Consider the following 21,727-nt stretch of genomic DNA (forward strand, 5'->3'; position numbering starts at 1 on the left):
GTGTGAAAGGAGGGGAGGTGGGGCTGCTTTTCCCTGAGACCAGATGGCTGGTAATTGTGCCTGGAGCTTCCCACCGGGTGCAGTCTCATGATTGGTCTTGTCATTATTCCTGCCAGGGGCCCCAATCCAGAGACCCCTTTCATTGCAGTCCAGGCAGCATTCATTTTTGAAACTGTTCTCTCTGCCTATTCAGAGCTTTGGTGTTTTTCACATAATGATCTTACTTGGGCTAAAAAGTAACCGCAGAGAAACAGTGCTCCCATTTGGTGGATAAGGAAACTGAGGTTCCAGACATGAGATGTAATAGCTTGCCTCAAATCTCAGCCAATGAGCAAGAGTAGACTTTTGCCTGTGTTAAAACAGTAATCACCATCCACAAGTGGCTATTTGTTTTAATTATTACAATTAAATAAAGTTTAAAATCTAGCTCCCCAGTCCCACTGGCAGCTTAGCAGCTACCAGTGACTGTACCATCTACAACAGCATATATAGACTTGCATATAGACATACAGCATATACAGCACATACATAGACATTCCCATCATTGCAGAAAGTTACGTTGGATAGTGCTACCTAGTGCAGCCTTCAAGTAACATCTTGAAGTAAAACAAACCCCTTGTGTTTGAGTCTTGATTCTTCTTGCCAAATTTGGGCAAGTTATTTCATACACTTTGTGTCTCAGTTTCTTAGTCTATAAACTGGAGATAATGAATATGAACAATCTGACATGGTCCCTGCCACACAGGCACTGACTGAATTGTAGTTGTTTGTTCTACCAACCCAGTGGCTGGGCTGTTGAATAATTTCCAGTGTTCATGATGTTATTCTTGCCTTCCGACTTGGGAGGTCCAGGAAAAGAGCTAGGTGTGTAAAAGGTGCACTGAAGTGTTTCATATTTAATATTGGAAGTCTGGGGGCTAAAGGGGGAATATTTATAGGAGAGGGTGTCAGGGTAAGCTTCAAGAAGAGTTAACCTTTGAGCTGAGCTTTTTTTTTTTTTTTTTTGAGACGGAGTCTTACTCTGTTGCCAGCCTGGTGTGCAGTAGCGCAATCTCAGCTCACTGCAACTTCCGCCTCCCAGGTTCAAGCGATTCCTCTACCTCAGCCTCCCGAGAAGCTAGGATTACAGGCACGTACCACCACGCCCAGCTAAGTTTATGTATTTTAGTAGAGATGTTGTTTCACCATGCTGGCCAGGATGGTCTTGATCTCCTGACCTTGTGATCCGCCTGCCTCGGCCTCCCAAAGTGCTGGGATTACAGGAGTGAGCCACTGCACCCAGCTGGGGTGAGCTTTCAAAAGGGATTCCTCCAGATGGCCAAAGGGGTCTCTTGAAGGGGTGATGTTAAAGGTAGGGGGTGAGGGCAACTCGAATGGCTATTGTCCCCCTCCCTTTTTCTTCTTTTTTTTTCATTTTTGAGATAGGGTCTCGCACTGTCACCCAGGCTGGAATGCAGTGGCACAGTCATGGCTTACTGCAGCCTCAGCTTCCCCAGGCTGAAGTGATTCTCTGACCTCAGCTTCCTGAATAGCCGGTACCACAGGCCTGTGCCACCACCATGCCCAGCTAATTTTTTTTTTTTTAAGGTCTCTCTGTTGCTTGGCCTGCCTTGGATGATCCTCCTGCCTCAGCCTCCCAAAGTGCTATCATCCCCTTTATGACATTACCTCTGTGACCTACCCCCCACCTTTCTGAATTAGGTGTTCCCCTCCTGGGCATATGGCTATCTATGTTCTAGCTTTGCAGTGAATGTTAAAGGTGCTCACAGTGAAACTGGGTGACTAATAGGGTCACTCAACAACCCTCACAGGAAAGCATTGCCTGCATGAGCCAGCCAAAACCCTCATTTGTCGTGTATCTATCTCCCAGGGTCCAAATTCCCTAAATCGCTTCTCCTGGGGAGTATACTTTTCAGGAAGTCTAGCCATCAGCTAAAGGGGGGTTGGGGTCAGCTGGACAGAGTTGGGGGATCCACCTTCACTCTAAGAGCACATCTACCCAGTGACTAACAAAGCCGGGCTCTTGGACCAGGGTACTCTATCCAACTCTGCCTGCATGGGCACTGCTAGAGTTTGCCTCTTAAACTGCCCCTGTGAGGTCCTTCTGTGACTAACAGGCAACCTTCTGAGTGATAATATAGAGGGATGTTTAAGAGACAGGCTTTGGAGTCAGACCTGGGTTCCAATGTCGCCTCTGCTCTGATATTTGAGGCAAATTGTTTAACATCTTGGAGCCTTAAACTTTTGAGGATAATTCTTTACCAGTGCTTCCAAAGAGGTTGCTTACTCTTAGCCTGGGGCCAGGCATAACTCATCTATTACATTTCTTTCGCAATTGACTCAGATGATGTTGTTTTTCCATTTTCAAGTTCCTGGGGAGGGTATGCTCTGCACTTTCTCATTACCCCCATATGCTGCCCTCTCTAAGGACACTACCCTAGGCCCATCTGCCAGGCCCGGCAGGTCTGATCTGGCCTCACCAGGCTCCAGCCACACTGGTTGCCTTGTAGTTTGCACAGAGGTTCTTACCCTCCTCAGGGCTGTTGCTGGGACTGTCCCATGCCTGAAGTGCTTGCTGTTCCTCCCCTTTCCCTGGTGACTCGTGACTCCTCGCATTTACACCTTCAACTTAAATATATCACCTCTTTAGAGAGGACATCCTCTACCCGCACCTTATCTAAAATGTGCCACCCTTCCTGGTTTCACCTCTGCTTGTTGACTGCCCTTATTATACCTGTAACTATTCTCTTCTTTTGTTACTTGCTTTTTATTCCCCTCGCACTGGGATGTAAGCTCCATGAGGTCAGGGACCATTCGTCAGCGCCTGTAAATACTGTGGAATCACTCAAGCCCTAAGGGCGGTGGCACCTAGGAAGTACTGGATAAGGAACCGTGACACTAACTTAAAGTGGGACTCAGTGCTCTCTTCCGCCTTGAGTGCCCCGCTCACCAACAGTCTGGGTGAGGCCCCAGGTCCTAAAGAAGCCCTCGCTCGACTGCCTCGGGGCCCGCCGCAGCCACCAAACCAGCCCGGAGCGGTCTGATGGTGCCCAGGGAATGGTTTCCAAGGTAACAGCAAATGGGGCGGGGCTTAGAACGGAGGACAGGGCTCGAGCCTGGGCAGGGCCCTCTTGGGAGAGGAGGCGGCGACGCCGAGGGGAGGCGGGATTAGAGGTGCTGGGATGGCGCGCGCAGCGAGGGGCACATGCAGGGCCCCGGCGCAACACTGCTCCTGAGCGCGGGGGAACTGGGGCCTGGGCGCCGGGGCTCGGCCTCCTGGTACTGCCAAAAGGACGGCTCAGTGTGCCACTGGCTGCGGAAGCCGCAGCCTCCCAAGCCACGCACCAGTTTACCCTCCGCACGCCGCTCCGATTTCCGTCTGCCAGGTAGGCCGCCTTGGCCCGGCCCCGCCTCCGCCCAGCCCGAGGAGGAGGGTCGGGCAGGCGGCAGATGCGAGGCAGGCAGCCCCGCCCCCACGCGCCGCCTTGGCCGCGCCTTCAAGACGCTGGTCCTCGGCACCCAAGCCCAGGGCGACGTGGATCCCCGCCCCCTCGGCTCCCCGCACACCCTGGTCCTGGATGACCCCTCGCCGCAGGATGGTGAGGCCCCGTGCGACCTGCTTGCCCTGGCCTATGGCGGCTGCGAGGATGAGAAGACACTGGGGTGGAGGGAATGGGGGTCGGGAGAAGAGCGGCCGAGGGTGGGCATCCGGATGAAGGCGGGAGGAAGAGAAGAGGCGTGGCTATCGGCGGCCAGAAAAGATCCTAGGCGGAGACCCTAGACCAAGCCCCAGTCTACCCCGCCCCTACTCCGCATCTTTCTGCAGGTTCCCAGGTCCTCTGGCGACGATTCTCCAAGGCGTCTCACATGAACCGGCTCCAAAATGCCAAAATCCACGTGGCGAGAGCTGTCAAGGTCGGAGGAGGGGCGGGGGCGCTTAGAAAGGACCCTGGGAGCAGTTCAGCCTGTCTCCCTGCGGTATTTTCTTACATCCTTAAAAAACAAAAGCAGGGCCGGGCGTGGTGGCTCAAGCCTGTAATCCCAGCACTTTGGGAGGCCGAGGCGGGTGGATCACGAGGTCAAGAGATCGAGACCATCCTGGTCAACATGGTGAAACCCCGTCTCTACTAATACAAAAAATTAGCTGGGCATGGTGGCGCGTGCCTGTAATCCCAGCTACTCAGGAGGCTGAGGCAGGAGAATTGCCTGAACCCAGGAGGCGGAGGTTGCGGTGAGCCGAGATCGCGCCATTGCACTCCAGCCTGGGTAACAAGAGCGAAACTCCGTCTCGGGAAAAAAAAAAAAAAGAGAAAAAAAAAAAAACCAAAAAAAAAAAACAAAAGCAAAAGAGAAAACAACAGCAAAACCCTTAACTCCCACACCCATCTTCAGCTACCTCCCCATTTACCCCTTCTGCACCAAACTTCTGGGCTCCCTCCACTCTGGTCCTGCAATGTCCCACTCTAAACAAGGTGCCCTGGTGAGTTCCAGGAGCCAAACCCAGCAGCGCCTTTCTCTCTTGATCTCGTTGGGCACACAGTACCTTTCTGCACCGCTGCCCACACACTTCCCCTTGGCTGTCTGCACGCTCCTAGTTTTCCTTTCTCCCTCTTTGGCTGCTGCTTTTCAGCACTCTTTGAAGGTTTCTCAGCCATTAGTGGCCCCCTGGCCCCTTCCCCAGGTCTGTCTCCTTTGGCTTTGTCCTTGGCTCTGAGTCCAGTCAGTGTGCTGTACCTACTCTGTGCCCCTTCCAGCCCAGCCTCTAACTCCACACCCTGTAGATCCAGGCCCCTACCTGTCATCTACACCCAGAGAACTGAACAAGCATTTCAAATTCATGTCCCAAACCAGACTCTGATTTTCCTGCCCAAACCTGTCATCCTTCCCAGTCTCTGGTCTTTCCCATCTCTCAGTTGCTCAAGTCAGAAATCTCATCTTTCTGTTTCTTCACCCACAGGTCTAATCCCATCAGCAGAACCACTTATCATCTCTACCTTCAAAAACATTTTCAACTCTACCACCTTCTCCCGTCTGTGTTGTAACCACCCTCGTTTTAGTAATTGTGATTTCTCTCCTACGCAAACCATGACAGCCTCCTAGCTGGTCTGCCTCCATCCCTGTCCCATCATCTTTTTGCCATACAACAGCAAGCCAAGCTTAGAAAGATTTCCTTAGTTAGCCTTTATTGCTCATGACACTCTGTATAAAATCCAAGTCTGTTCCAAGGCCTGCAGGGCCTTCCACAATCTGGCCACTGCCTACCTCTTCTGGGGCTCTCCCCATCATTTTCCATCTCCACTCACTCTGGTCTCCCTTCAGTTCCTTCTGACCTCTCTCCAGCCTCAAGGCCTTTGCACATGCATTCCCCTCTGCCTAAACCACCATTTCCCAATTCTGTACATTCATGGCTTCCTTTCAACCTTCCCTGACCATGTTTTTCTAAGTAGTTTCTCTGGATCCCCATTAAGTATGCAATTTCTAGAGCCAAACTGCCAGGATTTAAATCTCTGCTCTTTTGCTTAACCACTGTATGGCCTCAGGCAGGCTGCTCAACTTCTCTATGGTTCTGTTTCATATCCAGTAAAATGGGGATAACAGCATCTAATAAAAATGCATCCTATTGGCCAGGCATGGTGGCTCACACCTGTAATCCCAGCACTTTGGGAGGCTGAGGCAGGAGGATCACTTGAGGCCAGGAATTCGAGACTAGCCTGCGTCAACACAGTGAAACCCAGTCTCTACCAAAAAATATAAAAATTATCTGGGCGCCAGGTGTGGTAGCTGACACTTTTAATCCCAGCACTTTGGGAGGCCAAGGTGGGTTGATCACCTGAGGTCAGGAGTTTGAGACCAGCATGGCCAATATGGTGAAACTCCATCTCTACTGAAAATACAAAAATTAGCCAGATGTGGTGGCACACACCTGTACTCCCAGCTATCATGAGGCAGGAGAATCACTCAAACCTGGAAAGTGGAGGCTGCAGTGAGCCGAGATTGTGCCACTGCACTCCAGCCTGGGAGACAGAGCAAGACTCCGTCTCAAAAAAAAAAAAAAAAAAAAAATTATCTGGGCATGGTGGCACGCACCTGTAATCCTAGGTACTCAGGGAGGCTTAGGCAGGAGAATTGCTTGAACCTAGGAGCAGAGGGTGCAGTGAAGATCATGCCATGACACTCCTGCTTGGGCAATGGAGTGAGACCCTGTCTCAAACAAAATAGAAGCAAAAAGGCATAGTATTGTTAGTAATGCATGTAAGCTCTCAGCACATAGTAGGTCCTCAATAAATATTAGCCATTGCCATTATCATTATTACCATGCATATTTATGTCTCTACTTGTTTATAGTCTGTCTCTCCTATGGAATATAAAAATTTCATGGAGATATGGCAGAGTCCATAACTATCTGGTTTACCTTTATATCCCCTATGTCTGGCACTTATGCAATACTTATTGAAGAAGTATCCATCTCTCACCTTGTAGCAGAAGAAGATCTTTACCATCCAAGGCCGCTACCCAGTGATCCGGTGTCTCTTGCACCGGAGGGGCTGGGTGGAGAAGAAGATGGTCCATTGCTCAGGCTCCACCCTGCTGCCACTCCAGAAGGATCCGGATAGCTCAGTGATGGGTGACAGTGACACCACTGAGGATGGTGAGTGGTTCCCTCCCTTTCCGCAGCTATCCCTCCTGAGTCCCTTTCCTTTGGTTCCCACTGTCCCAGGGTGGAGGCCTTATGGGCTATGGGGCAGGGAGAGGGGCCTCATCAGCTCTGGGCTCTGCATCCACAGAGGATGAAGATGAGGATGAGGAGTTCCAGCCACCACAGCTGTTTGACTTCGATGATTTACTGAAATTTGATGACCTAGATGGAACACATTCTCTGATGGTGAGGGCCCTGGGGGCCAAGATGAAGCATGGGCTGCCTGCTTAGAGGGAGAGCACTGGTGTCCAGCTGGGTGAACTCAGACAAGTCCTTTTTTTTCTGGGCCACAGTTTCCCTATCTGTAGTAAAAACTGCCTCTTTAAAGGCTGGATAGAGCTAGGCATGGTGGCTCATACCTGTGGTCCCAGCTAATTAGGAGGCTGAGGTGGGAGGATCACTTGAGGCTAGGAGTTCAAGACCAGCCTGGGAAACCTAGTAAGACCCAGTCTCTACAAAAAATGTAGAAAAACATTATCCAGGTGTGGTGGCGTGTTCCTGTAGTCCCAGCTACTTGGGAGGTTACCCGGGAGTTACAGGCTGCAGTGAGCTATGAGCCTGCTACTGCATTCCAGCCTGGGCAGCAGAGCTAGACTCTATCTCTGAAAAAGGAATAAGTGAATAAAGGCTGGCTAGGCCTGCAGAGTGAGGAGGGCAGATTCAGAACTCTGCTAGGTCATATCAGATGCCAGCACAGCCTCCATGTATGGCAGCTCCCCCTTCAAATAAAAAACCGCATAGTTCCCCTTCTTCTGCTCTTGGTAAGTGAAGGCAGGAAGGAAGGGCTTTAAAAGCTCTGGAAGAGGCTGAGCAGGGTGGCTTATGCCTGTAATCCCAGTACTTCAGGAGGCCAAGGTGGGCTGATCCCTGAGATCAGGAGTTTGAGACCAGCCTGGCCAACATGGTGAAACCTCATGTCTACTAAAAAAATAATAATAATACAAAAAAATTAGCCGGGTGTGGTGACAAGCACCTGTAATCCTAGCTACTCAGGAGGCTGAGGCAGGAGAATTGCTTGAACCTGGGAGGTGGAGGTTGCTGTAAACTGAGATCACACCACTGCACCCCAGCCTGGGTGACAGAGGGAGACTCCATCTCAAAAAATAAAAATAAAAAATAAAGGCCGGGTACAGTGGCTCATGCCTATAATCCTAGCACATTGGGAGGCCGAGGCTGGTGAAACATCTCAAACTCCTGAGGTCAGGAATTCGAGACTAACCTGGCCAACATGGTGAAACCCCATCTCTACTAAAAAAATAGAAAAATTCGCTGGGCATGGTGGTGCACGCCTGTAATCCCAGCTACTAGGGAAGCTGAGGCAGAAGAATCACTTGAACCCAGGAGACGGAGATTGCAGTGAGCCAAGATCACATTGCTTCACTCCAGCCTGGGTAACAGAGTCAGACTCCGTCTCAAAAAAAAAAAAAAAAAAAAAAGCCGGACGCAGTGGCGCACGCCTGTAATCCCAGCACTTTGGGAGGCTGAGGCGGGTGGATCATGAGGTCAAGAAATCGAGACCATTCTAGTCAACATGGTGAAACCCCGTCTCTACTAAAAATACAAAAATTAGCTGGGCGTGGTGGCTCACGCCTGTAATCCCAGCACTTTGGAAGGCTGAGGCGGGTGGATCACGAGGTCAAGAAATCGAGACCATTCTAGTCAACATGGTGAAACCCTGTCTCTACTAACACAAAAAATTAGCTGGGCATGGTGGCGCGTGCCTGTAATCCCAGCTACTCGGGAGGCTGAGGCAGGAGAATTGCCTGAACCCAGGAGGCGGAGGTTGCGGTGAGCTGAGATCACGCCATTGCACTCCGGCCTGGGTAACAAGAGCGAAACTCCGTCTCAAAAAAAAAAAGCCATTTCTCTATGTCAGGAATGGTTGAATATTGGCAACTTCATATGGATCAATCTCATGAGCCCTTGGGCAAGTCACTTGCCTCCCTGTGCCTTGGTTTCCTCATCTGTGAAACAGAGATAACAGTAGCCCCTACCACACAGAATTGTGGTGAGCCTTGAATGAACTGACATGAAAGATGCTTAGAAAGACATATGCTGACACTGGTTATTAATAATTATCCCACCTCCCAGAGTTGTAGGAAGGATGGAGAGGTGGGGTCCATGAGATAGCCTTTGTCGCAGGCTGTGTGCCTGTCAGCTTGGAGTTACCGTCCTGTCCCTGGGCAAGTCACTGATGACCATGGCCAAAACAAGTTGTGACTTTGTCCTGTTCCTGGGCAAGTCACTGATGACCATGGGCCAAACAAGTTGTGACTTTGTCCTGTTCCTGGGCAAGTCACTGATGACCATGGGCCAAACAAGTTGTGCAGCTTTGTCACTGCTTGGGTACACCCTTAGGGGCCCTGCTCCCTCAGCGGCTAACTCCATAGGTGGGTCTATGTCTGTCTTCGGAATTTGTTGTGGTTTGATGAGGCTGATGCTAACTCCTTCTCACACTGCTACTGCCTGGAGGCTGAGAATGACAAGCCTCATAGGACACCTTAAACAGTGACAAAGGGAGGCAGAAGGGAGCCTTTGGCCTCCCTAAGACCAAAAGGAGGTTGAAAGGTTGGACTGCTCTCTGCCCACCTGTGCTCTGGTGGAAGAGAAGTCTTTTCTTGCCTTACACAAAGATGATTTGTGGGCTAGAGGCCACCTTGGAAGCATCTGCATCTTCTCCTTCCTGTTCACTCACCCTGCTCAGCAGGACAGGGAGAAGCTGCCTTAGGCCCTGCTACCCACACTGGTCTCTTTCTATTTCCTCCCCTTCTCTCTAGTCTCGCATGGTTCGGAATGAGACCCCCTACTTCATCTGGACCACTCGGCGGGACATGCTCGACTATCGCTTCCTCTCTAAGGATCAGATGGTAAACCACTACGCCCAGGCCGGCTCCTTTACCACAAAGGTAGGCTCCCCAGAGCAGGCAGGGCAGCTTCCAACTCGTTGCCCTTGGGCTGGCGGCCCTGCTCCCCACTCTCCTTGTCAGTAAGAGGAAGTTCTCAGCACAAGAGGAAGTATATAATTCAGATTTGGAGTCTGATCAGTATCTGACTGGTTCAAATCCAACCCCTGCGCAGTATCTGGCATGTATAGACAGAGTGACTAAAATGGGCTCCAGCATTCAAATGGGTCTGGAGGTAGAAGAGTCACCAAATCTAGTCATAGTGAACAAGCAGGCTCTTACCTCCTAAGCTGAAGATATCTGGCTAATGGACCCATTCTGTCTTACCTAGGTTTCTTTGTTTTTGTTTTGTTTTATTTTGTTTTTGAGAAAAGTGCAGTGGTGCAATCTCGGCCCATTGCAACCTCTGTCTCCTGGGTTCAAGCAGTTCTCCTGCCTCAGCCTCCTGAGTAGCTGTGACTACAGGTGCATGTCACCACATCCGGCTGATTTTTGTATTTTTTAGTAGAGACGGCATTTCACCATGTTGGCCAAGCTGGTCTCAAACTCATGACCTCAGGTGATCCACCTCCCTCAGCTTCCCAAAGTGCTGGGATTACAGGCATGAGCCACCATGTTCTTAGCAAGTAACTTTGCCTCTCTGAGTCTCAGTTTCCTCACCTTTCAATGAGAATACCAGTAAGGCCTATCTTCTGGGGTTGTGGCAAGAACGAAGGGCTTTATAATAATGACCTGCCATTATATTATTGATGTGGGTTAGGAAGGATTCTAGAGGAAGCAGCTCTTTTTTTGTTTTATTTTTAAGAGATGGGGTCTTGCTATGTTGCCCAGGCTGGTCTTGAACTCCTGGCCTCTGGCCTCAGGCAATCCTCCCACCTCAACCTCCCAGAGTGCTGTGATTACAGGTGTGAGCTACCGCACCTGGCCTTGGCAGCTCTTTAAGAATGTGAAAGGGTGGACAGGAGGGACGTCAGACATTCTTGTCAAAGGATACCATCCAGGCAAACATATGGTGATAGATGTGAGCAAGTCAGACCAAGCAAGTGGGGCCAAGGCTCTGAGAGCATCCGGGTGGGATGCTTTCTGAGCTGTCTGGGTGTGTGCTGAGTGTGGGCAGTCCCGTCCTGCCCCCTCAGCGGCTAACTCCATAGGTGGGTCTATGTCTCAATCTCCGGAATTTGCCATGGTTTGATGAGGCTGATGCCAACTCCTTCTTCCCACGCTGCTACTGCCTGGGGGCTGAGGATGACAAAAAAGCCTTCATAGGTAAGGAGACCCCCAGCCCCATGCCTGGACCTGAGGCTGAAGGAGCAGGGCTGAAGACCTGGCTCATACTGGAGAGCAACAGGACTCTCTTCATGCCCTCATCTGCCCCAGCAGACTTCCTTCCCTACCCTCAATCTTTATCCTTCCCTAATGTGCCCTCCCTTAATGAGCCCCTTAGCCTGGTCAACTCTGACCTCCAGAAAAGCTCAGGTAGCATGGTTTATATTGTAGAACAGGTTCTAAAAGTTGCTCAGTCCCTTGAGTTTGGAATCTAGAACAGATTCCAGGCTTATGTCAAGTTCCACTAGTTGAATTGGGTTCCAAAAACGGCAGCAGGCTTTGGGTTTCTAAGGCAGACTAGGTTCCAATTCCACAATATGTTCTAAATTCAGGTTAGAATTTGGATCCAGATTCTATGCCAGGTTAAAATTACATTCGAAATCTGAAATAGGACACAGTCTGGTTCTCAGGATAGAATAAGTATTAAAAATAGATCATGAACAGATGAAATAAATCAGACAGTGGGTCCAGGCCAGATTCTGAAGGTAGAATATGAGCCAAGTCAGGTAAGATTTGGGGTTTGGTTCCACAACTGAAACAGGAGCAAGTTCTAAACTCAGGCTCTAGAGTCAGAAAAGGTAGAGTCAGGTTCTGGATCCAAAATGGGGCAAGTCATGATCAGGTTCCAGAACCAGAACAGGCCTCAAGCCTAGAGGCTGAGCAGGGTATCCCATGCCCCGAGAGCAGAAGACTTCTGGCTGACAGCTGCCCGCAACGTTCTCAAGCTGGTGGTAAAGTCTGAGTGGAAGTCATACCCTATACAGGCAGAAGATGAAGAAGCCACAGGTAAGTACTGTGGTTATCTCCACTCTCCCACCCATTTATCCTCCACTCATCCGTCCTTCCACTGATCTGCCCTTCCACCTATTCATCCACCCACCTACTTGTTCATCCACACATCTATGTATGATTCACATCTACCCATCCATCCACCCATCCATCCATCTATCCATTCAGCCGTCCACCCACTTATTCACCCACTCTTTGATCTACCGATTTACCCACCCACGCTTCCACTCATCCTTCCATCCTCTCACCTGTCACCCTTTGTTAATCTCTTCATTCACCTGCCTGACGTCAGCTTCATACTCCCCGTCCAACTATCCACTCCCTGCCTACCTATCCTTCCACAGGTCCGTCAGCCCATCTCTCTACCTCCTATTCCATTCTCCTCTCCCCTACCTATCTGTCCTCCAGTCCATCCACTCATTCATTTTTCTGTCCCAGGTACCTAGACACTTGTCTTCCCATCTATTTGTTAGTTGATCCACTCCTCATTCGGCCCTCCCATGGGCCTGGCATGTGGCTGAGCACCCTGGAGAGGGCTTCAGGTCTCTTGAGGAGAAGGGAGCAGTGAAACCGGGCTTTACACATGGCCTGAGGACACCTTGGGTCTGAACATAAGGAACAGCTGGGATTGGAGGGGGACACAGAGGAACGCTCACTATCACTGCATGCCAGCCAACCACTGCCTGGCCTTTCCCTTTCTGGATTTAGCTCCTGTCTCCAGGCTCCTTGTCCTATAATCCAGGGACCCATCAGCGAGGGATTCAGGGAAGTAGAGGCAGCTCTCCAGGAAGACAGTCCTGCCTCTTCCAGAGGGAGATCTCCCCATTGCTGTCTCTTGTGTGTGTCACGTACAAGGAAGGCTTGGTTGTGTGCCAGGATAAGGAGTACAAGGGCCTCGGGTGTGGCCAGAGACCCCGTGCATAAGCTTTTATGGTATAGGTCAGGCTGAGGGCCTCAGTTGTATATGAGGATCTTTAGAGCATTGCGATGTTCAGGGGTGAGTCAGGTCTGTGGGTGTGCATGGAGTCTTCTGAAGGGTCACTTTCTGTAATCACTTTCAGGTGTGTGTCAGGGCCTTGTGCAGTAGCAGTGCACACAGAGGTTAGTGTTTCTGTGGGCTAAGGGTTGTAGCTCTTTATCCAGATTCTGGGAATGGGTCTGAATTCCTGGTGTGTGGACTTAAGGAGCTGTGTCAGACTTGGGGGAGGGGTATTCATGTATAACTGAGTTCACATAGGCCAAAGCTCCCAGGTGCATTTTAGGCAGAGCCTCAGGTGTGTCAGAGGTCCCAGGGGCAGAGAGGCTGCAGGTGTGTGCCACGGCTATAGGTGCTGTTAGAGGCCTTGGGGACACTTAGGGTGGAGCCTTAAGTGAGTGACAGGTCCTGGGACAGTGGGAGCCAAGGGCAGGTGCTAGAGTTGCAGTGAATTTAGAGCAAAGCCTCAGCTAAGTGACACATCCCAGGGCAGTAGGGGATCTATCTAGGTTCGTGCTGTGCCTCAGGTAAGTGACAGGCCTTAGGACAATGGGGGCTGTGGCATGTGTCAGATTACCTGCTTTGATGTGGGATCATGACAGGCCCCTCCCTATGCGCAGGAGACAAGCAACCCAAGAAACAGGAGAAAAACCAAGTGTCGGTGTCCCCAGAGTTTGTGGATGAAGCTGTGTGTGTGTGTGAGGAGTACCTTAGCAACCTGGCCCACATGGACATCGACAAGGACCTGGAGGCCCCGCTGTACCTCAGCCCCAAGGACTGGTCTCTCTTCCTCCAGCGCTACTACCAAGTGGTCCAGTGAGTCCCCTGCAGCTGGGACTTTGGGCTGTGGGCAGGTGCTTAGGGACAGACCCTCTTTGTCTCACGCAGCCCCCACTCCTTCCCCAAGCCTCTGGCTCTTGTTTGCCCTGCTGCTCTTCTGTTCGGGAACCCTCAAGGACTCCCACTGCCTCCATGATAGGGTCTGGGCCACTCTTTCTGGTTCTTGGCATAGCATAGTCACTAAGAGCACGTGCTGCCAAGTGGACAGCACATTGCCCAAAGTGTGTGCACAGAGGTTAATTCTACAGGAAGTAAATAGATTTTATGAAAAAAGGGCTTTTGTGGTCCATCACATTGGGAAAACGTTGGATTAAGCAGTTAATTAGAGGTTTTCCTGGTGCAGGACTCTTTGGAACCTATAGGTGGTGCAAGCCTATAGAGAGTATGTAGTATATCCTGTACTTAAGTGAGCCCAGTGCCCTGCCTCCCCGCAAGCATCCTGAGGGGCAGTGTTTTCAGAACACACTTTGGGAAAAGGTTCTTAGGTAGAGGAAGGGAGGATCAGGGTGAGCCTGGTGCTGCTTTAGGGACATACCATTCAGCAGAATCATGCAGGAAGGACTAGAGGGAGAATAGCACTAAAGCAGAACACACAGTAAGCAATTTTTGAGCAACTACTATGTGCCAAGGATTATGCTAGGTTCCAGAAATCAAGTGTAGCCCTTGTTCCCAACTGGGCCACAGTAAAGCTACCCATCTTAAATTGAGTTATCAAGGCGGCCAGGAGCGGTGTCTCACACCTGTAATCCCAGTACTTTGGGAGGCTGAGATGGGCAGATCACTTGAGGTCAAGAGTTCAATACCAGCCTGGCCAACATGGTGAAACCCCATCTCCACTAAAAATATGAATATTAGCTGGGATGGTGTCATATTCCTGTAATCCCAGCTACTTGGGAGGCTGAGACAGGAGAACTGCTTGAACCTGGGAGGAAGAGGTTGCAGCAAGCTGAGATCATACCACTGCACTCCAGCCTGGATGACAGAGTGAGACTCTGTCTCAAGAAAGAAAAAAAAAAAATCAAGGCTTAGAACATTAGTTGTAAACATGAGTCCTTTTTATTTCTGGTATGTGGGGGCAAGTTCTAGAGGGCTATAGGACCCTCTCTAAAGTCGGGATTACATAAAATATTGCATCATATAATAGACGTACACAGTGTTGAATGGTTCAGTACAAATGACCAGCATTCATTCATTCCTTCAATATTTTACTTATTTATTACTTATTGTGTGTGTGTGTGTGTGTGTATGGCGGAGTTTTGCTCGTTGCCCAGGCTAGGGTGCAATGGTGCCATCTCAGCTCACTACAACCTCTGCCTCCAAGGCTCAAGTGATTCTCCTAACTCAGCCTCCCGAGTAGCTGGGATTGCAAGCATGTGCCACCATGCTCGGCTAATTTTATTTTTTATTTTTTTAGAAGAGACGGGGTTTCTCCATGTTGGTCAGGCTGGTCTCATACTCCCGACTTCAGGTGATTCGCCCACCTTGGCCTCCTAAAGTGTTGGGATTACAGGCATGTGCCACCATGCCCAGTTAATTTTATGTTTTTAGAAGAGATGGGGTTTCTCCATGTTGGTCAGGGTGGTCTTGTACTCCTGACTTCAGGTGATTCGCCCACCTTGGCCTCCTAAAGTGCTGGGATTACAGGTGTGAGCCACCGTACCTGGCAATATTTTATTTTTATTTTTTTGAGACAGAGTCTCATTCTGTTGCCCAGGCTGGAGTGCAGTGGTGCAGTCTTGTCTCACTGCATCCTTTGCCTCCCAGGCTCAAGTGATTCTCCCACTTCAGCCTTCTGAGTAGCTAAGATTATGGGTATGTGCCACCAGGCCTATATATATATATATAATTTGTAAAGACATGGTTTCACCACATTGGCCAGGCTGGTCTCGAACTCCTGAGCTCAAACAGTACCCCCTTCTTGGCCTCCCAAAGTGCTGGGATTACAGACGTGAGCCACTGCACACAGCCTGATCCATTCAATATTTACTGTTATGCTTCTCAACTTAAAAAAAAAAAAAAATCCACTGGGCACGGTGGCTCACACCTGTAATCCCAGCACTTTGGGAGGCCGAGGTGGGTGGATCACGAAGTCAGGAGTTCGAGACCAGCCTGGCCAATATGCTGAAACCCCGTCTTTACTAAAAATACTGGGCATGGTGGTGTAACCCTGTAGTCCCAGCTACTCGGTAGGTTGAGACAGGAGACTCTATATCAAAAAAAAAGAATCCATCTCAAAAACAAACAAACAAAAATATCCTTGCCTCCCCAGCCAGTTTTTTTTGTTGTTGTTGTTCTAATACTGGATTTTAAGAACTAAGCCAGCCAGGTTTTCATCAAGGCTGACTTTTCATTAAAATACTGGTGTTTTTTCTTTTCGCTAACTATAAAATCATATTGTCATGTCGAATATACTTTTTCAAATTACACGTGCTCCTGCCACTCCTGTGTGACATTTTTCTGGGCCACATCACAGACTACTGTACTGAGTAGATACTTCATGCTACGGGCCACAGAGAAGTTTGTCAGGATGTTAAGTGTGAGTACTCCTGGGAGACCTTGCCAAGCCCCCTGCATCTGGCTGTCCCTGTTCCTGGCACTGCTCCAATGGCTGCTGCCTCCTCCTTAAAAAAGAGCAAGTTCTCCATGACTGGTAACATTCAAGATGCAAAAGTGTCACAGAGTTAGCTTCCTCTGAATAGGAGACTCCTGTCCTATTCAGTCAGAAGAAAAGAAAGAAATGGGAGAGTCTGGATCAGACGCGATCTGGGGTATTTTGTGACTTGGTTTAGTTCAGGATGTTTTCTGTCCCTCTTTGTCCATGAACCCCTGTCTGTGCAGTCCAGTTGCTGAGGCAAGTTCCTGCCAAAGTACTTGCTGAGGCAGCCATTCATTCACTGAGCAAACTTTGAGGGAGTACCTGCTGAGTGCCAGGTGTGGTGCTTGGGGATGGGGAATAGAGCAGAGAACAACTACAAAAAATGTTCCTGCTCTTACAGAGTTTTTACATTCCAGTTAGGGGATTCAGACAAATACCAAATAAGCAGATGTGTCAGGTGGGGGTAGATGATGAGGAGAAAACAAGCAAGAAAAGGTGTGATAGAGATGTGCTTGAAAGAAATTAGGCTAACATTGTATCAGCCAATGTTAGGCCCAGATTTAAGAGGGGAATGAACCCCAAAAAGCACCTATGGGTGAAGGAATCAGACAGGACAGAGTTTGAATCCTGGCAGAACCATTCAATTCTCAGTGTATGGCCTTGGGTAAGTCCCTTAACTCTCAAAGCTTCAGTTTGCTTTTCTTTTCTTTTTCTTTTTCTTTTTTTTTTTGAGATGGAGTCTCGCTCTGTTGCCCAGGCTGGAGTGCAGTGGCGCAATCTTGGCTTACTGCAACCTCTGCCTCTTGGGTTCAAGCAATTCTCTTGCCTCAGCCTCCTGAGTAGTTGGGATTACAGGCACACGCCACCACACCTGGCTAATTTTTGTATTTTTAGTAGAGACGGGGGTTTGCCATGTTGGCCAGGCTGGCCTCAAGCTCCTGATCTGCCCACCTTGGCCTTCCAAAGTGCTGGAATTACAGGCATCATTACAGGATGCAATCATGGCTTGCTGCAGCCAGGAACTCCTGGGTCCAACCCTCAGCCTCCCAAGTAGTTGGAACTACAGGCATGCACCACCACACCCAGGCTAATTTTTTATCCTGGATGACAGAGCAAGACCCTGTCTCAAAAAAAAAAAAAAAAAGTCAGGGGGTGGGGGACAGGTACCAGCAGTTCCCTGGCAGGGCCTTGAGAGGATTAGTGATAATATATGGAAAGCGCTTGTCACACAGTGCCTGGCACATAGTGGTGCTCCATCATTAGGAACTGGAATGATTAAATTCTGTCAAAGACAGTTTTTTTTTTTTTTTTTGAGATGGAGTTTCGCTCTTGTTACCCAGGCTGGAGTGCAGTGGTGTGATCTCGGCTCACCGCAACCTCCGCCTCCTGGGTTCAGGCAATTCTCCTGCCTCAGCCTCCTGAAGCTGGGATTACAGGCACGCGCCACCATGCCCAGCTAATTTTTTGTATTTTTAGTAGAGATGGGGTTTCACCACGTTGACCAGGATGGTCTCGATCTCTTGACCTCGTGATCCACCCACCTCAGCCTCCCAAAGTGCTGGGATTACAGGAGTGAGCCACCCCGCCCGGCCTCAAAGACAGTTTTAATGTAATAGGAAGGGGGTGGCACAGGTGGAGTGTTGGAGTAGGGGGTGTGGTAAATGGAATTTTATCAACCTTTCTGATTCCTGTAGTCTGGGCAGGTTAGGATTTCAGGGGTGGCTTGAGGGTGGGGCTGGAGGCTTGGGAGGGACCTATCAAGATCTGCCAGGAGGGGGTGACCAAGGCTGCCTGGATGATGGTGGAGGTGGTGGGCTATGTCTCCCCTTCCCCTCTCCACCCACATGTCCCAAGTTCCATCATTTCTCCACAGTGAAGGGGCAGAACTCAGGCACCATGACACTCAGGTCCAGCACTGTGAGGACATCCTGCAGCAGCTGCGGGCTGTGGTACCCCAGATAAACATGGAAGGGGATCGCAACATCTGGATTGTGAAACCAGGAGCCAAGTCTCGTGGACGAGGTGGGGGTCAGCTTCTACTTCCTGCACTGGCACCCCACAACCTGCATCTCCCACTAGAGGCCAAGGAAGTGAATAGTGCAGGCTTATTGAAGCCAAATTGCTTGGGGTTGAGCCCCAGCTCTACTACCAATATTCTTCATGACCTTTAGCAGGTTTTATCACCTCCCTGAGGTGATATAACATCATCTGTGAAATAAGGAGGATGATAATACCTCCTGTGAGGTAAGGAGTAAATGCAGTCATGCATCTAAAGCACTATTCCAAATCCTTAACATGCTTTAATTTATACAGTGCAGGGAAACTGAGCACGTGTAGACTCACATGACAGAAGGATATCCATAAGGACCTGGAAGCAGCAGTTGGCTGCCTCTGGATAAGGAGATGTATGCCCTTTTGTACTGTCTAATTTTTGGTTTTATAGTCTTTATTATTGGTGGGAAAGAAATATGTGCATATGCTTTAAAAAAGCCCAACACTGGGCGGGTGCAGTGGCTCACACTTGTAGTCCTAGCACTTTGGGACCCTGAGGTGGGAGGATCACTTGAGGTCAGGAGTTGGAGACCAGCCTGGCCAACATGGTGAAACCCTGTCTCTACTAAAAATAAAAAACTTAGCCTGGCATGGTGGCAGGCATCTATAATCCCAGCTACTCGGGAAGCTGAGGGAGGAGAATCACTTGAAGCCGGGAGGCGGAGGTTGCATTGAGCTGAGCTCGTGCCATTGCACTCCAGCCTGGATGACAGAGGGAGACTCCATCTCAAAAACTAAAAAACAAAAAAGGCCAACACTTTAAATTTTTATTCAGGTACATATTCCTGTTTAATCAAACAAAACTGGTTAATTAGGAAAAATTTAAAATCCTTAGCAAATTCCCAGCTTTTCCAAAGGGAACTGGGTTCTAACTGAGGGAGGCAGCCTTACCCATGCAGCCCTATCAGCTCTGTGGATGAGAGCTCATGACAAGCTGGCCCTTCTCCCAGCCCATGCCTGACCTCCCAATCCCTGACTGTTCTTTTCCTGCATAGGCATCATGTGCATGGACCACCTGGAGGAGATGCTGAAGCTGGTGAACGGCAACCCCATGATGATGAAGGACAGCAAATGGGTGGTACAAAAATATATTGAGCGGCCTCTGCTCATCTTTGGCACCAAGTTTGACCTGAGACAGTGGTTCCTGGTAACTGACTGGAACCCACTTACCGTGTGGTTCTACCGTGACAGCTATCTCCGCTTTTCCACGCAGCCATTCTCCCTGAAGAACCTGGACAGGTGAGCCCCACTGCTCGCCTCCCACAGGCTCCCTGCCTAGTTGGGGAGCTGGCAAGCAAATAGGCGGTTACAGTGCAGGGGACTTGTGCAGCAGCAGTGGGCTCCATACACACGCTGCAGGCAGGCGGGGGCCCTCATCCAGCCAGCTGTCCTTGCATCCAACAGATTTTTTTTTTTTTTTTTTTAAACAGATGGGGCAGTCTCACTCTGATGCCCAGGCTGGAGTGCAGTGGCATGGTCATGGCTTACTGCAGCCTCGACCTCCTGTGCTCAAGCAATCCTTCCTCTTCAGCCTTCTAAGTAGCTGAGATCACAGGCATGTACCACAGCTGACTTTTAAATTTTTTTATGTAGAGATGAGGTCTCACTGTGTTTCCCAGGCTGGTTTCAAACTTCTGGGCTTAAGTGATCATCCCACCTTGGCTTCCCAAAGTGCTGGGATTATGCTGTGCCTGGTCCCTCCAACAGATTTGACTGAGTATGTACCCTGTGCCATTACTGTTCTGGGCACTTGAGATATAGCAGTGAACAAAACAAGATCCCAACTCTCAAGGGTACATTCTAGCAGGAAGAAACAGAGAAGCAGTGAACACAAGTGAAATTATCTAACAGATTAAAAGATTATATGTGTCATTGTGGGGAAAAGGGAAGCAAATGTAGAGCAGGGAAAAGGAGGTCAGGAGTTTTGAAAGGCAAGATGTATTAACTTCTGGGGTGAGAGAAAGCCTTGAAGCCTAAATTCGAATTCTGTCTCTACAGCTTCTAAGTTGTTTGACTCTGGGTCATGTAAAAACCTCTTTAAGTCTCAGTTTCCACAACTGAAGGGAGGCAGTAGTATGAAACTCATAGCTATCAATTATTGAGTGCTTCATATGTGATAGTGCTGAGCACTTTGTATATACTATCTCATTCTTCATAAGAACCCAATGAATACTTCCTGTTCACCAGGTCTGAAGAAAAAAAAACCCACAATGAAGTGGGTACTGTTACTACCCCCATTTTGCAGATATGAAGAGCACGCAGGTTAGATGACTTGCCTAAGATCTCACAACTACTGTGGAGATGGCATCCTGGTGATGACGGGGCCATACCCTTACCCACCCTCTCATCTTCCAAGCACTGGGATGGTTAACTGAGACTATGCACAAAGCACTTAGTACTGTGACTCCTGTAATTGGCACCCTCAGAGCAGCCCTGAAAGATAAGGGTGGTTCTGGCCTTAGAATAATGTGGCGGGGCCCAGGCCTCTGTCCTTTTTGTCCTTCCCAGTAGGGCCCCATCTCAAGTTGAACAGTGCAGGGTGGCCCAGGGCTGGTTCCAGGATTTGCCTGTCCTCCCTGAGCTTGGATGAGAGGGGTACAAGGGCCTGGACATCAGCTTTCTGCTCTCTTCCCCAGCTCAGTGCACCTGTGCAACAACTCCATACAGAAGCACCTGGAGAACTCGTGCCATCGGCATCCACTGCTGCCTCCAGACAACATGTGGTCCAGCCAGAGGTTCCAGGATCACCTGCAGGAGATGGGGGCCCCACATGCTTGGTCCACCATCATCGTGCCTGGCATGAAGAATGCTGTGATCCATGCAATTCAGACCTCCCAGGACACTGTGCAGTGTCGGAAGGCCAGCTTTGAGCTCTATGGCGCTGACTTTGTGTTCGGGGAGGACTTCCAGCCCTGGCTGATTGAAATCAACGCCAGCCCCACCATGGCACCCTCCACAGCAGTCACTGCCCGGCTCTGTGCTGGTGTGCAAGCTGACACCCTGCGCGTCGTCATTGACCAGCGGCTGGACCGCAACTGTGACACAGGAGCCTTTGAGCTTATCTATAAACAGGTGAGGAGGTCAGACCCAGGCAGAATCCCAGAGTGTCTGTGCCCTCTTCCAGGCAGCCCCATACTGGAGCATAGGGCTCTGCAGTCAGACCCAGTGTAAGACCCAGATTCAAGTCCTGGTCCTGCTAAGGTGACCTCACCTCCCTGAGCCTCAGGCTCCTGATCTTTGAAATGGGGATATTATTACCATCTTTCTCATAGGGATGGGAGAATAAAATGAATTAGTATATGTGGATAATATTTCTAGAGAGGCATATAACATAGTCCTAAGAGCAGAGACTCTGGAACCTCCTTGGGTGCAAATTCCTGTTTGGTGACAACGAGCTGTGTGACTTTAGACAAGTTCCTAACCCCTGGGTTTCCTCATCTGTAAGAATAAAAATAGTACCTAATTCTCAAAGTTAGATACTATGAGTTGTATGAATTAAATGAGTTGATAAGTACTTCATTATTATTTATTTATTTATTTATTTATTT

At 49.6% G+C, this 21,727-nt stretch overlaps 1 protein-coding gene across 7 annotated transcripts in view; it reads left to right on the plus strand.

Moving 5' to 3' along the window:
- The first annotated feature begins 77 nt into the window (after window positions 1-77).
- The window catches only part of TTLL3 (tubulin tyrosine ligase like 3), a 27,110-nt gene continuing 5,460 nt past the window's right edge, over window positions 78-21,727 (plus strand). Inside the window, exons 1-11 of one of the 7 annotated variants that reach the window (XM_012471599.3) lie at window positions 3,206-3,599; window positions 3,827-3,915; window positions 6,481-6,649; window positions 6,786-6,883; window positions 9,475-9,603; window positions 10,752-10,866; window positions 11,614-11,712; window positions 13,312-13,507; window positions 18,001-18,149; window positions 19,175-19,418; window positions 20,816-21,251. In XM_012471599.3, coding sequence (XP_012327022.3) covers window positions 3,206-3,599; window positions 3,827-3,915; window positions 6,481-6,649; window positions 6,786-6,883; window positions 9,475-9,603; window positions 10,752-10,866; window positions 11,614-11,712; window positions 13,312-13,507; window positions 18,001-18,149; window positions 19,175-19,418; window positions 20,816-21,251 — 2,118 coding nt within the window. Of the gene's footprint in view, window positions 3,070-3,205; window positions 3,600-3,694; window positions 3,916-6,480; window positions 6,650-6,785; window positions 6,884-9,474; window positions 9,604-10,751; window positions 10,867-11,613; window positions 11,713-13,311; window positions 13,508-18,000; window positions 18,150-19,174; window positions 19,419-20,815; window positions 21,252-21,727 lie in introns of those variants that run through there. The other 6 variants (XM_012471657.3, XM_064361976.1, XM_012471609.3 and 3 more) reach the window with 6 other exon arrangements.

This window comes from Aotus nancymaae, unplaced genomic scaffold, assembly GCF_030222135.1.
Source record: "Aotus nancymaae isolate 86718 unplaced genomic scaffold, 86718_ANA_hifiasm-v0.15.2.pri h1tg000046l, whole genome shotgun sequence".
In the NCBI taxonomy this organism is placed as follows: domain Eukaryota; kingdom Metazoa; phylum Chordata; class Mammalia; order Primates; family Aotidae; genus Aotus; species Aotus nancymaae.